Source organism: Glycine soja, chromosome 3, assembly GCF_004193775.1.
Source record: "Glycine soja cultivar W05 chromosome 3, ASM419377v2, whole genome shotgun sequence".
Lineage (NCBI taxonomy): Eukaryota > Viridiplantae > Streptophyta > Magnoliopsida > Fabales > Fabaceae > Glycine > Glycine soja.
Genome location: NC_041004.1, coordinates 44,776,981 through 44,794,236, shown reverse-complemented (window position 1 = coordinate 44,794,236; position 17,256 = coordinate 44,776,981). Strand labels below are relative to the sequence as shown.

Sequence of the window (17,256 nt, the reverse complement as noted above, 5' to 3'; positions counted from 1 at the left end):
ATCCAAAGAAGAGGAAGCATAATAGCGAATGGGTGTCACGTGCAGCCCTCAAAGCAGAGAGGGTTTTACAGCATAACTACTAAAAAGTACTAACAACAACCACATCACAAGCCACAATGTGTTCCATTACAACTCGAATGATGAAAATTACACACACGGAAACATAAGCCTCTCTGTATGGTATTTACAGTGGTACACTATTTATTTGTTTATTTAGTTATTGTCGTTCGTCATGTTACAGAAACTCAGGTGATCCTTGATTTAAGTGCGTTTTCTGTTTTTATTTTTAATGAAAACAAAAAATAAGAATAAAAATACGTTTCTTTAACATTTGGATATCATTTTTCTTAAAAAATATCATAAAACATGCCAAAAATTAAAAACTAACAAATAAACTTTTTCATACTTTTTGTAAAAGTGGAAATGCAATTGTTTTTAAATCTTGAAATTTTGAAAATAAAATTTATTTTAAAGAATAAACAAAATAGCACTCAAATAAACAGTAACCTAACCTCTTCTTCGTACTATTATTAACTCTTTTTATTATGTTTAACATTTTAAGATTTTACTATAATTAAAGTTTTATTTCTATAATTTTGATATACATCATATATATCTTTTACGAAAAATAATTATATTTAAGTTGAATAAAATTATTTTAAGTAAAAAAATTCTTCCTTTCAATATTTAAGACAATCAGCATATGCATAATTCAAAATTGAGAACTCTTTTATTAAACTTAAATAACCATTTGCATGATTAATATTACTTATTAATGTGAAACTTCAAACACATGTATATTTACAATACATCTACGTTAACAATACTCCTACTAATATATTAACAATGCATCTATATTTTACTGCTATAGTAAACTCAAATTAAGGATGCTAAATTTACAGAAGCATCTCTCTAGTGCAGGTTTGGCCTTATCAGCAAAGTGTAGTGTAACTTTATCGGAAGCTGGTTTATTCAATGATAGCGTAATGTGCACGTTGGGTTGCTCTCATGTGGTGGTACTTGCGACTTGAGAGCTACAAGCTTGAAAATTGGAAAGGCTTCTAATCAACCAAACACAATAAGACCAATGACTTTTGATTTGAATCCCATGATGGATAAACCTGACTTTTTATTATCTCCATTTGGCCACACTTTAGTTAGATGTCTATAATTAAAACTTGGTCCATTGATCTTTTATTTATTAGTCTATATTATAAGATTCAATTTTTTACTTTTTAAAAATACTTTTTAATTCAAAGATAATTTTAAATTATATAATTTTTGTCCTTAAGAAAATTGTTTTACTATTTTTTAAAAGTAAAAAATATAACCTTTTAAAAAAATATTAAAATCATTAAATGACCATTTTTTTACTTTAAACAGACTAGTTCATAACAATTAATATCAAAGTAGTGTTTAGCTTCGTTCTGCCGTGTAAAGTTGAAGCAAATGATTGTTTGTAAATATTACCGTCCAAAGTAAATAACGGAATCTTCAATAATGATTATGATCCAGCAAAAGTTACGTATTGATTTAATAGCAAAGGGTGTTGCTATCTAATATCCTCAAGACACTTATTAAAGAATAAAACAAATATTGTTTTTACATTAAAATCACAGTGAGAGTGTATTAGAAATTATGATAAATTGTATTAACAATAATTTCTAATGATAATCTCATTTGTAATTTCTTAGTTTTCTGTAAAGATTTTGATTAACATTTGTCAAAAAGAATGTGAATGAGATGAACGATGGGCAACTTGTTAAAGTAGTTAGTAAGCCTCATTAATATGTGCAAATTACAGTTTGAGTTTCTCCTTAATTACGTACATTCTTCTCATTCTCTTGCTGGCTGTTCCCTACCCCACCCATATGCAAATCTGTTCCATTGATTTATTAGTTCATCTTTCAGATCATCCACCAATTCTAATGCTTTCCCCACATCCTATAAAGCTTTTCTATGTGATCCTTTCCCCACATCCATTCAAAATTAATTGTAGTGCTGAGGAGACGGGTTCCTGACGGTGATTGGTGGAGTTGTTGACATATCTATTACGAAAAGTGCCTAATTAGAGAGTTTTCTCGTTCAAAGCTTCCTATGTTAATGGAATATTCGTAGTTGGTGTCATTGACATTGTTAGGTCCGGAAAAACATTAATGTTGACAGTAATGAGCTTCATCACAGTCTACAGATAATATTTGTTGTGAAAATATAATTAAGGTATTTTATGGACAAATTATTAAATATACAATTCTTTAAGATACTTGTTACAGTCGGTTAAATTTTTATGACCATCAAGGGTTGCAAAATTAGTCACCTCCATCAATTACTAGTGTGTCTGAGAATATGTTAGGCGTTGCTGGACGTGAAACCCCAATGCAACTATTAGTTGCTTCTGCATTTTATTTATGTCATTTTGTACTAAACGTGAATCTCAAATAGAGAACCAAATAAGCACTACAACATGCTTTGGTGCCTATGCTTTGTGCTGCTTGCTTGTATTTGGGTTGTAAAGAATATGATTCAGATTCAGACCACCTTGTTTTGGTAGCAATTTGGTTTCCATCACTAGTTTATTTAAGGAAAAGCTAAATAGCAAAAAAACATTTCATGGAAACAATCACTCAGAGATAAGCCAATCAAATGAATTGTTATTCTAAAGTTGAATCTCAAGTTGGATATTATGTTTTATGGTAAAAAGAGTTTGGTTTGATCAAATCTAATCCCGACAATATTTGTTATTTGATTTTCATATTGTTTTATAATGTTTTTATTTAAAATTCAAAAATATTTTCACTTGTATCTCTGTTTATTTCGTCTTTATCATTGAATGTTAAGTTCATGTTCTTATTGTTTCATTTGTTAGTTTAGAGGGTATAAATTTGTGTGAAATTTGCCAATACGCAAGTCCTCATGAAAACAATATTTGTTACTTATTGAATACTACTTGACGACTTTGTAAGCTTGCCAATGAGTCAACATCTATCTCATCTAGAATGCACTCCATATCAGAAGAGACGAACAGCAGCACACACAGAAGTCCTCTAAACCAAGTAGACAAAGGGACAGTGCAGCAAAAGAAATTTGCCCAAACACTGCAGTACACATCAGCAGCCATCTAATGTGGAAGTGCAGGAAAGATAGTTTGCCAACCTATTAAATTCTCCATAGCACATAAATTTGAGGAGCTTATAATAGCAATATCTTACTTAAATGACAAAGTTAGACACCATAAAGGGAAGCATGTGGTGCTTCGAAATGCTTCCAGATTAAAAATATAAAAAGTCAATTAAAGGAACCTCTAGCTTTGCTATAGATCAAAGATACAAGACTCAGCCAAGATGAAGGTGTATCTCCTTTCGTTTCTACAATTCTACCATCCAAGTTTGGGACCAATCAGTAGATCACAAGCAGAAAGCCAAACCAAACCTTGCTTTTAGTTTCTTTAGTCAACATGGAAAAACGCATGGGCTTCTACACAACAAAAGAAAAGGATTTCCATCCTGCCCGATGAAAAATGGCATAAAAACCGCTATAAGTTTGCTTTTAGCTGGAATTTGGAGCAAATAATTTTTTCTGGCAAAAACTATATTAATTTTCTTAAGATGAAGTACCAAAATTATATATTAAAAGTGATAAATGTCTGAATTAAGTAGTAACCTTACAATTTGAAAACACTTATGTGAATTGAACCCATTAATTAGAAAAGTTCACAATTTAAATCCCTAGAAATTAGATTTGAGCATCCAAATGAAAAGAGAGCACAAAAATTGTTGGACGCAGAAAAGATCTTGCAGTTGCAGGGAACCATAGAGAACTCAGTATCTGGAAGAGAAAGATAAGATACTAACTATGTATACAACTACTACTTATTATGAAAACCCATTGATGCCAGCAGCCTAACCAAAATGAGTGACAAACATATAATCTGTATTAAAAAACTTGTATATAGCAACAAACATATGTCAGGCCAATCTACTATCCAACAAATTTGTCCAGCTTTACAACATACTTAAAAACGTTGCTTCCTAAGTCTCTATGCTTTTCCAAATATGTGCAGACTCAAGAATGGGAGCCATTGCCAAAGATCATCGAACACATATGAGGACATGAAAAATCAAAAGAATCAGAACAAACTAATGATGAGAAGAACAATTTGTGTTTAAATCGCTATGCAGAAAACTTTCCAAAATTACAACCACTCAAGACCTCTCACAAAGCCGAATGAAAAATTTGTATGCACGAGTAAAGCACCAAAAGTTTTAACAGCTGGAAAGAGAATATGAAAATAGCAGAGTCCAAAAAAAATTATGTATTGATATGTACAGTGTACAGTTGTACACCACTTCTCCAACCTCTGAGAACAAGTGGAGATAATACCAGAATGACAAAAAATCCAGTTTTCACCAACCGCTCCAACAGCAGAAGTTGATCAAGCAACCCTTTCATTTTTCCAATCCACATTAACCTGTTCCAATTCTTCAATCCTTAATAATTGAATTGCAGCAAGTTCCCTGTCTATAAACTCTTGAACCACATTACTCTAAATGAATACAAACGCAAACAAACAAGGGTTTGACATTTCACTGTTCCCACCTCTCAGGCTTCAACTCTACCATTTTAATTGAACATCCAATCCAATCCAATCATTGCCCCTTTTGAGCCATACTGTTACAATCTCATCATTTTTCAAATTGAAATTGGACAGAAAAGGCACCAACGCAAGGAATCTTCAACATTAATAACTAAACTAATCCAGGTCCAAGTGGGGGTTGCATTCTTTGGAATAGAAATCATTCGTGTCCAACAAAGTTGTCAACATGGCATGAGTGAAATTAGGGTCATTAGGATCACTCGTTGGAGACTCCTCATAAAGCGATTCCAACACTTTGGGCCGAGAAAAACAAAACCTGCACCCACTCCTTCCACTAACGCCACCTTCAACATTCACCACCTTACCTTTTGGTTTCGGAACAAGACTCTTTCTGCTACTGATCCTGCGCACTTGCTTCTTCGCTTTCGTGAATTGGTGCACCACCACCTTTCCAAAACCACTACCCATTCTTCTTCTTCTGCTGCTGCGATGTTCATTCTTTCCGATTTCGGAATCGTCATCGTCACTGCCTCCTTCGTAACCGTGACGATCGGATTCTGAGAACGAAATCTCCTCCTCCTCATTGGAACAACCAGACATGAAATCAAACCTCGTTTGTTTCACGGTCGCAGCGAATTAGGTAGCGCAAATTAGGATTCTTCTCAACAATCATCAAAGTTGAATTTCGGAAACAATAATGAACAGTTAAGAGGAGAGAGAAAGAAAGATAGCGTGAAGTTTGCTATGGTAAGTAAATCAAATGAATGCGTAGTAGAAAAACGTGTATCGGAACCTAGCTGGATTTAAAATTCAACCTTATATATATGTGAATGTGTTTCGTTCACTTGATTTCAATATGCGAACCCGTCTTGTTCACTTTTACGACTCTCGCCAACGCAGAGACTTCCACGTGTTAGATGTTCATTTTAGGTAATGCCTAGTGCTCGTTTTTAAGATAAAACAATTAAAACTTAAGTTTATTAATAAAAAATTATTTTTTTGTTAGTTTTTAAAAATTAAAAAGACATCATATGCTATGTTGATAAAAAAAAAATCATTGACATTTGAAAAATAAATCTATTATATATCTATCTTATTTAAAATAAATTATTTTTAAAAATTTTATTTTGGGTCTGTTTCGTCATTAGACCCACCCCTGACGGTGGCAGCTTTATCTTTCAGTTTAGTGTTATTTTTGGTTAGTTTCGTCTTGATATTGATTTTATGTGGTCTCTCTGACACATTATTGCTTTTGGGACCAAACCAATTGCTCAATCCTGTGAAACAACCATCCGCGTCCACCTCATCATAAAGGCCAAAAATTAAAAAAGGAGATCACATTACAAATTTTTTTACATAGAGGGAAAATTATGACTAACCAATCAAAATAGAACAACATAGTGAATCAATCAAAATGAAGTTGGCACGTAAAAAATTTTGTGACCACCTACCAAAGAAATCGACCTAATTTGGGGCGTGATTGAAAATTTTGAAACAATAAGAAAAAATTATATTTGAACTCTATTCATTCTTTTTTGAATTAGAAATTATGAGTATTTTTTAACTTATTATGTCAATACTACTAATTTCACTTATGATAGATAGTTATCGTTGATTGTTGATAAAAAATGATTATCAAGGAAATTTTACAAAAAAAAATAAAATCAAATTCTTATTAACCAATAAGGCACTGGTTAAGGATCTTTTTTTAAAAAGGCAATAGCTAAAGAATTAATCAATAAAAATGCTTTTTAAAATCATAAGAGAATACATTTTTTTGTATCCAAATAAAATACTTTCTCAATCCACTGGTTAACATTTGCATTGCAAACTTTTATAGAAAAAACATTTGCCTGACCAATTATCATCCAACAAATTTGTCAAGCTTTACAACAAAAATGACTACAAAATTTTGTTTATTTCTGGAAATTTTATGACATTTTATCCATTTAGGAATCTCCTTATTATTATTATTATTTATGGTCTCATTATTATTTTCATAATTACAATAAAAGTTTTTTTTTAATTTAAGGAATTATAAAACTGAAGGTGGGTGTAACTTATAATTCTAATACACTGACTATTGTTCTTGCAAAGCACATGTCAAAAAATAACTACTAGGCGTTTCAAATAGTGCTCAAAATTTAATTACACTTTCTTTCAGTGCAACAAAATATACTTACTCTAACAATCCACCCATACGAGGTTATTTTGTCGGCTCAGTGTAATGTTATAAAAAAATGTGCGTTGAAGAATCATCAACTAACTTGATCAGCACTCGATTCGAACAGCACCACTCTCTGACTTAATGAACTTGGGCTTCCTTATGACCTGTTCCAAGCACTGAATAACGTCTCCAATCTGGAAATCACACCAATTATTGATTACTACTCCACACTCAGTTCCCTTTTTCACAGAATCCACATCCTGTTTCTCCCGCTTAAGCGATGTACAAAGTCCTTCAAACACAACTTCCCCACTCCTAAGAAGCCTCAGGGTTGCTGATCTTGTCACAGAACCATCGATAACACGACAACCCGCTATCTTAACATCAGGCCCCTTGGACTTGCTCCCTTTGATTTCAAAGATATTCAGCACTTCTGCTTGCCCAGCAACATGGGTTTCAGAAGTCCCAGGGGCCCTCTCTATTATCAAATTGCCTATGTCTTCCAAGAGGTGGTAAATTACACGGTGCAGAACTATCTATATAACCAAACCAAATGGATGTTAAAAGGAAGTCAGAGTTTCATCTCACAGAATCTTAAGCATAACCACAATGTAGTTAAATATGAGCATAAGCTTTAAAAAGTTAATACCTTGATACCGGCACGAGCTGCTTCCTGACTAAGAGCAGTAGGTGGACTTTTTACATTGAATCCAACTATGCAAGCACCACAAGCTTGTGCTAAGTCTAGATCAGATTGAGAAATAGGCCCAGCGCCAACATGGACAACATTTACGAAAACCTAGCAATATATAATGTGTTAGCAACAAATAGTAAATGTTAGTACAACGCAAAATTAAAAGTTCATAACAACTTATAGTACGTGAGTGTCACAAAGCTGGCTCACATGTATGCCACACCCGGTAATAATTAAAAGCAAACAATTCTCAGTTGTCCAAGATATATAGTGAATGTGATGAACAGGAACTGACTAGTGATTGCATTTTTTTTTTCAATACTGATCACTCAAGCAAATACCTTTCCACATGTCATTTTCATCAGGCCACCATATAAACCTTTATTAAATGGATTACTCAAAAGCATTCATAACTGTTATATCAAGTAATCAAACATTTCTTTTAAATAAAAGCATTTCACTTGAAACCTTAATCAGTTAGATGCATGCACTTTGGACAAAGCATAAACTGACTAACTCACATTACCTTCTAATAAATTTAAGTTGTTAGAGTTTAGGAAAAAGAAAACAACAAGAAGGTACCAATCACTTGATAAAAAGGCTCTGATACCAAAAGGGTAAAAGGTGAAACTTTTACATCTCTAACACAAACTGTTTTCCTTGCCTGTGATCAAGCATGCATGTGTATGCAAAAAGAAAAGTTTACTATAACTATAATCTTCACAAACCTGAGCACTATTTAAAGTTTTCAATGCATCAGTGACAGCTTGAACAGTTCCCTGAACATCTGCTTTTACTATTACTGGCATTTCAACCCACTGCGGAACCTCCTTGGAATCATCTGAAGTAGTTGGCTTGTCCTGTATCATCTTATTCCTAAGCCTGTTCTCCTCATATTTCCTTTGCCTACCAGAACTAAGCATTCTAGCTCGCTCCTCAGAATGAACAACAATAACATCATCACCAGCCATTGGCAGCCCTCGAAGCCCTTCAATCTCAACAGGCATAGCAGGTGTTGCTCGTCGAGTTAACTTCCCTGCCATATCTTTAATAGCCCTTATTCTTCCCCATTGTGAGCCTACAACCACATGCTGACCACAAACTAGAGTCCCTGCCTTCACTATAGTAGTTACCAATGGACCCCGTCCTTTGTCGAGTCTTGCTTCCACCACATATGCTTGAGCAGGCCCATCAATTCGTGCTTTAAGATCCATCATATCAGCCTGAAGTAGTAAAGCTTCTTCTAGGTTATCCAGTCCAATTTTTTCAGTTGCTGAAACCTCGACAACCTGAACATCCCCACCCATCTCCTCCAGAAGCAAGCCCTCTGAAGCAAGCTGCATTTTAACTTTTTCAGAATTTGCACCTGGTTTATCACATTTGTTAATTGCAACTACAATTGGTACATTAGCTGCTTTTGCATGGGACATGGCTTCAAGTGTTTGAGGCATCACACCATCATCTGCAGCAACAACCAGCACCACTATATCTGTAACTGCTGCACCTCTTGCCCGCATTGCACTAAATGCAGCATGACCAGGAGTATCAAGAAATGTGATTGATGCTCCTGACGGCATGACCACCACAAAAGCACCTATATGTTGAGTTATGCCACCAGCCTCCTTGGCTGCCACTGAAGTTTGACGCAAGGCATCAAGAAGAGAAGTTTTGCCATGATCAACATGGCCCATCACTGTTACAACTGCAGGACGTGGTAAAATTTCTGCACCTTCAGCTGAATGTAGCCTCTTAACATTGATGCCAGCCTCCTGCACCAGCAATAAACTAATTCAGTGGAAAAAAAAATAGCAACAAAGAGAAACAAATGTTCATCACGTGGCAAATTTAGAGGGGAAAAAGGAGGGTGGAGGGTGAAGCTTTTGAGGTAATGACTCAGAATGAATGCAAACAAATAAAAACTTGTAAGAATACCTTATATAATACTTCAACAATGGTTTTAAATAAAATATTTATCCAAACCTACCTACTCATACTTTAGGCCTAGTCTTCTCAGTTACTTTTCTTCCCCTAATCTTTCTATGCATAGAGCATACTATCAACGAGACAGCCAAATACCAACTAATTTCAGGAAAAACATCTCATCAAGCTCCATAGATCCATCAAAACTTCACAATAAGTCTTGTAGGTTTTATTTCAAAATTCAAAACACTAAAAAATTCTGAAAGCTAGCTTCAAATCTCATATACTTGAAGTGAAGAATAAGTAAAACAAGAGCTATTTTTAATTTCTTCATAACAACCTGCCATTTACAAATGACAAGAACAAACAAACAAGTATTGGGATCAAACGAAGGTAGTAGGTACAAGTTCCTAATATTCACTGGTTTAATGTCATTTGTGACAAAGAGGGGGAAAATACCATTGTCACAAGTTCAGCGATATCCATGCTGAGAAGCTCAAACTCTGATTGAACCTTTTCGCCAACATTAGTGAGGATATCCTGCAAAGAAGATACTGATCTTCCAGTGCGCTTTGCCAGTTCAACAAGGGTCATGCCTTCAAATATTTCTATTGTTTTATCAGGATTACATTTGGTAGCTGGGACATTACGACGGGCATAAGGAGCTCCAGCAGGTAGCTGGTTTCTACCACCTCTTTTCACATATATCCTCTTTGCAGTTTGCAAACCTAATGGTCCATCACTTCTCGCCCAGACTTGTGAACTAGCATGGAAGCACCTACAAATGTAATCAAAACACCTTATCTCTATGCCATTTCTTTTTCACTTAAGCAACTTTTACAAAAAAGTTGAGTACTATTCAAATCCACTATGCATGGGCCATACTTTGTTATCATCCTTATATCACCTAAGCTGTAATGCTATCAATGGTTCATTTTGAAACTTGAAAATTGAATACTATTTTACCGTATTCCACATTCTTTAGTCTCCCTGCCAAAACCAGCCACTCCCAGAGATGATTGGTTGATGAAATCTGCATAATGTAGTTAAAAGAATTTGAGTAGCTAAGTATGTAATGTATAATAAGAGCACAAAATACAATATTAAAAGCACAAAGCATGTCTATTACCCGGCACACATCTTGCTGATGCACAAACAGATTGCACAGTAAAGATGGATGCAAAATTTGATCCTGCCACATGTCTAAATGGTGTTGTCGACAAAGCTCTAGTAAAATTCATATATATTCTCTGCATTCAGATAACATAAAGAACATTATCAGCAACTGAATGAGCTACGACATAATACTTTTTACGGGAAAAGTTCAATCACCTACAAACTGGATAATTATCATATTTGATACAAATTTGCAATGAAAAGAACATATGCCATATGCATATAAAAGTCAACTCACCTTCTTTCCAAGCTCGCGCCACGCCATTCATAAGCATGTAGCTGCAAAATTAGGCTTAATGCAAATTATTAATAAAAAATAGACAGGGAAGGTGACAGAAGTAGTCAGAAGCTCATCAATGATGGATTTATGTATATGTCAGCAATAACGGCAAAAATTACAACACTATTTCAGATTGTATGTGTTTAAGACATCATTTGGCCTCTCAAGTTCCAGCCCAGAAAGGTGTTAGTTATGATGAGGATCATAGAATATCAAATAATAATAATAATAATAATACAAAAGGGGGTCAAAAGCCACCACACATTTTAGATTTTTCTAGTAACTAAAATTTTCAGTTTCTACACGTGACTTAGGAAATCAAGAACTTGACAAGGGCGTTCAAGGAAACCACGGTTACTACTATACTTTCTAAATTGACAATCACCGCTGACATAGATAAGTCAAATTGCATTTAGTCAATTTCAATGATAAAAAAAAACCTTCTGGTCTCAATGTTGTAATATAACATATTCTACAACCATCTCAGTCATCAGACAACATGACACGACTAGAAGAACACATTGCAAGTCAATATGGTAATCTGTTGTAACTTATAAGGGGCAAACTCACTCTTCCTGAAGAAACTGGAGCTTGGGGTAAGAGCTCAACAGCTCTACAAAAACCCAAAACTAAGGGTAGCAAGCAAGTGGATGACCAGATTGATTTTGAGTTGAATTAATCGTAGTATTGATCCATTAAGAAAATTATTTTTAAGAAAAAAACTACCCTTTACATGTTTAATGGATAGAGTCACGGATACCTAATCACGAATCAAAATTCTAACGAAAAGATACCCAATCCGTCCATTACCTATCTATCATATTATTTTTCAGCTTTTGTTTTTCCTACAGCTTGTAATCTAATAATAGAGAAAGTTGATTGAAATAGAATGCAATATGTAGGTAAAAAAATAGTGGGCAGGAGTGGAATGAATGCATAGAGTGCAGGAGTATGGTGAAACTAGTACTTTGATCAGAAATAGTCAGTTATTGATAAGGTGAATAGAGCAGACCAAAACCTGTAATAGACGCGATTCCGGTGATTTACAAAACCATAAGGGCGTGAGGGACGACAACGGCCTTTACCACCGCCATAGCCATATCATAGTCACTCTTCTTTCCTTACAAAACCACTAATGATATTTATGGGCTTCTCTTGTAAGGAAGTCACACAGGCCCAACCCAACTACCTCCTCCCCACAAGGAAGCCCCGTATATATTGTCTCTTTTTTCTTCTTCTTCTTTTTTTTTTATCTAAACACATGTATCATCCAAGAGATTATTAATTCACGATGATTCATATATTTAGACTTTAATATTTCTTTTCTTTTGTTTTGATCAGTTTAGATTCATTTAATCAAAAAAAATTTCACCAAAAAATTAAAAATAATCAAAAGCTTTCATTGATTTAACTTTGCCATAAATTTAATCAAAAACTTATAATTAAATTAAAAATTTAAATAGTGGAAATTATATTAATAAAAACTTACATTGATTTTAAAATATTCAATTACATTTAATATTAATACTCCAAGCCATGAAGCAAATGGTTGATCAGACCCTTGTGTAGCTCAATGGATTGATTATATACGTGGGTGTTTCTCATCTTCATGTGCCAAGACGATTGGAACATTTGCTTGATGCTCGAAACGTGATGGAGTGTTTTGTGAACTTTCTGATATGATTCAATTAAACTTTATTAATTCGAATTAATTTTACCCTAAACTTGAATCAATTTAATCTTTGGACATCCTTAATTTCTCTACTAGAGAAAGACATGTAACTAGGAAAAGTTAGAGAAAATATTTGTAATTAAAGATTGTCCATCGATGTATAGATGGCACAACACTGGATACTTATAAAATATAATCTCACGTCTTATAAAATCTTTCAAATTTAATTAATTTTCTACTATTTTTTTTTTACTTATAAAATTTTAAAATTATTTCACATCCTAATTCCATGATAAGCTCCACAAATATTTGGGTAGAAATAATATATAAAGATTTTAAGCAAAAAAACTAGTGATTTTTTTTACTTAATTTAAAAAAAAAAGTAACTTAATTAGCTCGAGAAAATCACCCACAATGCAACTAGCTTTTTTTAGTGAAAGGATTTTGAAATGGGCATGAGAAGAAATTTGATAAAATGACATAATTATTGTCGGTATTATTCTACAATTGAAATTTAAGTTACCGCAAGAAAACATCTCAATTTCACGGATAAAAAAAAATTGTCAATTTCAATTGAAAAACAACTCAACTATACTATTCTGTGTAAATTTTGTAGTATTAATTAATTTATCAGCTCCCATTTCCAAAGACAATGCAAGGAATTTGGACTTAATCGTACGTGTCCATGATTTGTGATGAATACTTGGTTGGCAAAAAATTATAAGCTCATTATAATTGAACCATCGCTGTAAAGGAGTATTGTGTCAGTGAACACAGTAGCTGTGATAGGTATTGTCCATTTTGGTAGCTTCCCACACCCAATTATTTTCTTAGCATCCAGAAAGAAAAGTGATTGTAAAGTTGGCTAATTTCAGTTTATGACGTAACATGTTCTGTTACTCTATTTATTTCCTTCCCGCAACACAAAATTTCTCCTCATTGTTATGTAATTGCCGTGGATGACGGGTTATCGTAGATTATGACACTATAGTGGATAGTGTCGTCTTTATTTTCTGCTGCATAAATAAATAATAAGATATCATGGTCTATACCCGCAATGAAACGTGAAAGTCAAGAAGTAATTTAATTATAGAAGAACCTTTTACTTTTAGTTCGTGATTATTTTTTCTTCAGATTCAAATTTTCCTTGATTATATAACATGTTGGAAGGCAGAATTTGTGGTTGCGGATATGATAATGATGCTCGTGGAAAAGTGATTCTTGCCAAATACATTTTAGAACAGAGACAAGAAAGTTCAGAGTCAGGCTTGGTTCATGATAGTTAAGATGTATCAACATAGCAGAATTAACCCTCAATCGTTTGCTACTCAGAAAACAACATTTAATATTTTAATACTACTATGAAAGTTGAAAAGTACTATATCATCGTCAACAAACTCGAGGGAAGATTCAAGGTTAGGAATAAGATTATAAGATGTACCATCAGATGCACATATACTTCAAAATTGGTGATATATCCTTACGGTACTCATACCGGAAAACTGCTGCACAATATACATATTTGTATAACTGATTCCGTACCAGAATTCAGATGTTTTATGTTCTAACCTCATATATATATATATATATATATATTCTTTGGATAGAAATTAAATTAATTATTATGATTACTACAACTATAATATTTTTTTATAATTTAAATTTGGCTATGATAATGCTTTTCAGCAAATTTATAGAGTAATAATTGATAATAATATATGCATGAAGCTGATTGCATATATTTAATTGAATTTACTATAGAATAGAAACAGATTTAACCGTGACTCTGTGAGCCAAAACATTATAGAAGTTAGTAACATAAAGTGACTTTAATTTCTGTCAAGAGGGATGACCCTCCTTGATCTGCACACGTGTGAGGAATGAGACAGAACGGGAAGACCCCATTGAGTGGAGAGAACAATAGCAGGATATATGTTTTCCATGTTCATCATTTGGTTGACAACCTCATTGTATAGTCTTACAATTCTGCTTGACAACACCACAACTCCTAAGGAAAGTTTCCTAGAACGTGACAACCTAAGGCCACGCAATCTTCCATTCAAAGACTTCACCCAACAGCTTCTTCCATCCCTCATCATCTTTTGACTCGAACTTGTTAGCTTCTCATAGCCACATCTAATGCGTTTGGTAGCCAAATATTGCCAACCCATCTTCAGCATTGTGCCCTAATTAATCAACAGAAACAGATAAGAGATATCAGTGTGTGGAGAATATAAGAGTGAGCCTAAAGCTCCTTCAATTCGAACATACACAGAGAGTGATGGTGATGGCGGTTTGAACTAGCTACATTAGATACCTTATATAACCCATGAATGTGCCTTCATATTCAACACACTTATTCTTCCTTGTGGCAGATAGAGACAATGTTGCCTTATTTTAAAACTTTTTAACACATGGCTACAAAAATGTTGCCACTTCAGAGGTCTGTTAAGCTGTTCAGTTAAATATATGTAGCTAGTAATCCAAATTAGTTGGTGGTTGGAGGAATATTTGGTGCATGTGCAATGATTGATGTGCTCATTAAAAATATATAAGCTAAAGCTAATCATTTGCTTAACTGTGGAATGTATGTGGCTGTGATATTTAGTTGCTAACAGATAGTTAATCATTTCTAACATTGTTTAATGATTTTTTCACAAAATCAAGCCTATTAACTGTTCCTCTAATATGTCCTTTTATAGCATAAGAATATATAATAGTATGTACTACGTGTTTAGTCCAAGTTTCAAATCTTGTTCTTTGACTAACTTAACAAGCCTTTTATTTCTTAATTATACATTTTACAAAAATTTAGAAGGGTTAAGCTAGCTGTAGCCTGGCACCATATTGTGAACGTGGCTATTATGTTATAGACATGCAAGCAACATATTTTTAACACCTTTGAACACATTTTCTGTTATTAATTAAAATTTATTAAAAATAATATTTTTTTTTTCTTCTTAATGAGAATCATATCACTCATAATTACCTTTTTAATAAATTTTAACAGATAATGAAGAGTATGTTAAAAAAATTATATTAGAGAATATATTTATAGTATTCCTTTTTTTTAGATGGACCTTACCTTAATTTGGTCTATAGCATGCTTCAAGTCAATATATGTGACTGAGGCTACGAGTAACCAGTGTGAATGCCCAGCAATGACAGAAGTATATATTATTGTGTCTTAAAAATTATATCGGTGATTAAATTGATTCAAACATTGAAATAAACCGATAAATAATAATTAAAAATATAAAATAATATTAAAAAAATTAATACCGTAACTTTATAATACTAAAATAAAAAATAAAAAACTATTTTATAAGTTCTTAACATTCAAAATATGCATAAAAATCCATATTGAATATATCATAATACTGGCACACGTTTTAACAAAACACGACAACATTCATTAACAATAAAACGTTTACATATCTAGAATAGAAAATATAAAATCACAAATATTTAAGATTGTTTTATTTTTCAGAAAAAAAAATTCAAAATAATGTCATTTTAATTTTTTTTTTATCCATGACAAACTGACTATTACCATTTTATTTTTTTTTACCGATTTTACCTGTTTTGACCAATTTCCTTTTTTTTATCAGTTTTTCTCAAAATTAATTCTGTAATTTATTGAAATCAAATACTGGTTCAATTCACCAATTTTCAGTTGGACTGACTCGTGTGGATATGTTTTCAAAACACTGATATTACCATGGTTGGATCCTTGGCACAAATACCTCAGCATTAGTACTAACATGACAAATAGGCTATTGTATCTTGCATTCTCATTATTTCATCATGCATATCCTGTTATATTCTGAAAAATTCATTTCAAATATAAATTTTTATTCTCAGAATGAATTTTGCAAAATAAAATAGAGGTTTCCGATACAAGAGCAAAGGATATAAATATCCTATTCATGAATCATAACCCACAGCCCAGCAACCTAATTATCACCACCTAACTCTTTTTGAACACGCCGATTGGCCTTTCAGAATTATTTATTCCTACCAAACCCATGTGTAAAGCTACGAACAATGGCTTACAGTGTAGTATAGGCTATTTACCTGCATATTTGAAAATGTGCCAAGTCTAGCGTAAATTGGTGTGCTATATATATATATATGCGATGGGTGAGATCTACATCTACTAGTAAATTTATGATAAAGAGAAAATAATCATTTCATGGACATTGGGTCCCATAACAGTGACAAATAATTTTCATCTGTTTTATGATAGAAGTGTGTTTGTTATAAACTTTTTTAACCAACTTATAAAATTCTTTGATCAAAATTTAGCAATCTATATAATCTTTTTTGACAGTAGAATAATCTATATAATCTAAGGCATAGAAGTATGGGACTGCGAATGTAATTGCAATCATACAATTAATGACTAAATAACTAAATTATATATTTGATCTTTTATTTTATTTTTTATTAGTCTCTTATCTTTTTTAAAAAAAAAATCAATTTCGTACTCTATATTTTAAATTTTGGCCAATTTTATCATTCTATTAGTTTAGAATTAACATTGTTAACAATTTTAACATAACAACGGTTATAAACCACCACAAACAATACTTAATCACAAAGTGTTTTCACATGCCTTATTAATACTGTGACAATTTTGAACTGGCAAAATGATATTTAAAAACAGTAAAAATAAAAAGTCTCTTTGTGAAGAACTAGATTGTTTTCATGCTCAATTTCTCTCATTTTGTTCTATAAATCTTAAAATTGA

The 17,256-nt window shown here is 32.8% G+C and overlaps 2 protein-coding genes across 3 annotated transcripts; both read right to left on the bottom strand.

The window, feature by feature from the left end:
* Positions 1-3,963: 3,963 nt before the first annotated feature.
* Positions 3,964-5,403, bottom strand: LOC114407503. The gene has a single exon (XM_028370621.1). It carries the CDS (start codon positions 5,192-5,194, stop codon positions 4,751-4,753), a length of 444 nt encoding a protein of 147 aa, XP_028226422.1. The 5' UTR covers positions 5,195-5,403; the 3' UTR covers positions 3,964-4,750.
* Positions 5,404-6,644: 1,241 nt separating this feature from the next.
* On the bottom strand, positions 6,645-11,970 carry LOC114407502 (translation initiation factor IF-2-like). Of its 2 annotated transcripts, none has more exons than XM_028370619.1 (8): positions 11,850-11,970; positions 10,790-10,830; positions 10,505-10,625; positions 10,342-10,408; positions 9,835-10,153; positions 8,184-9,224; positions 7,411-7,560; positions 6,645-7,297 (listed from the first exon to the last, which is right to left on the bottom strand). In XM_028370619.1, the coding sequence occupies exons 2-8, from the start codon at positions 10,814-10,816 to the stop codon at positions 6,866-6,868; spliced, it is 2,157 nt and encodes a 718-aa protein (XP_028226420.1). In that variant the 5' UTR covers positions 10,817-10,830; positions 11,850-11,970; the 3' UTR covers positions 6,645-6,865. The 2 variants fall into 2 exon arrangements, with proteins under 2 accessions (XP_028226420.1, XP_028226421.1); XM_028370620.1 differs by having other exon boundaries at positions 10,790-10,843; positions 11,850-11,953.
* Between the last annotated feature and the right edge of the window lie 5,286 nt (positions 11,971-17,256).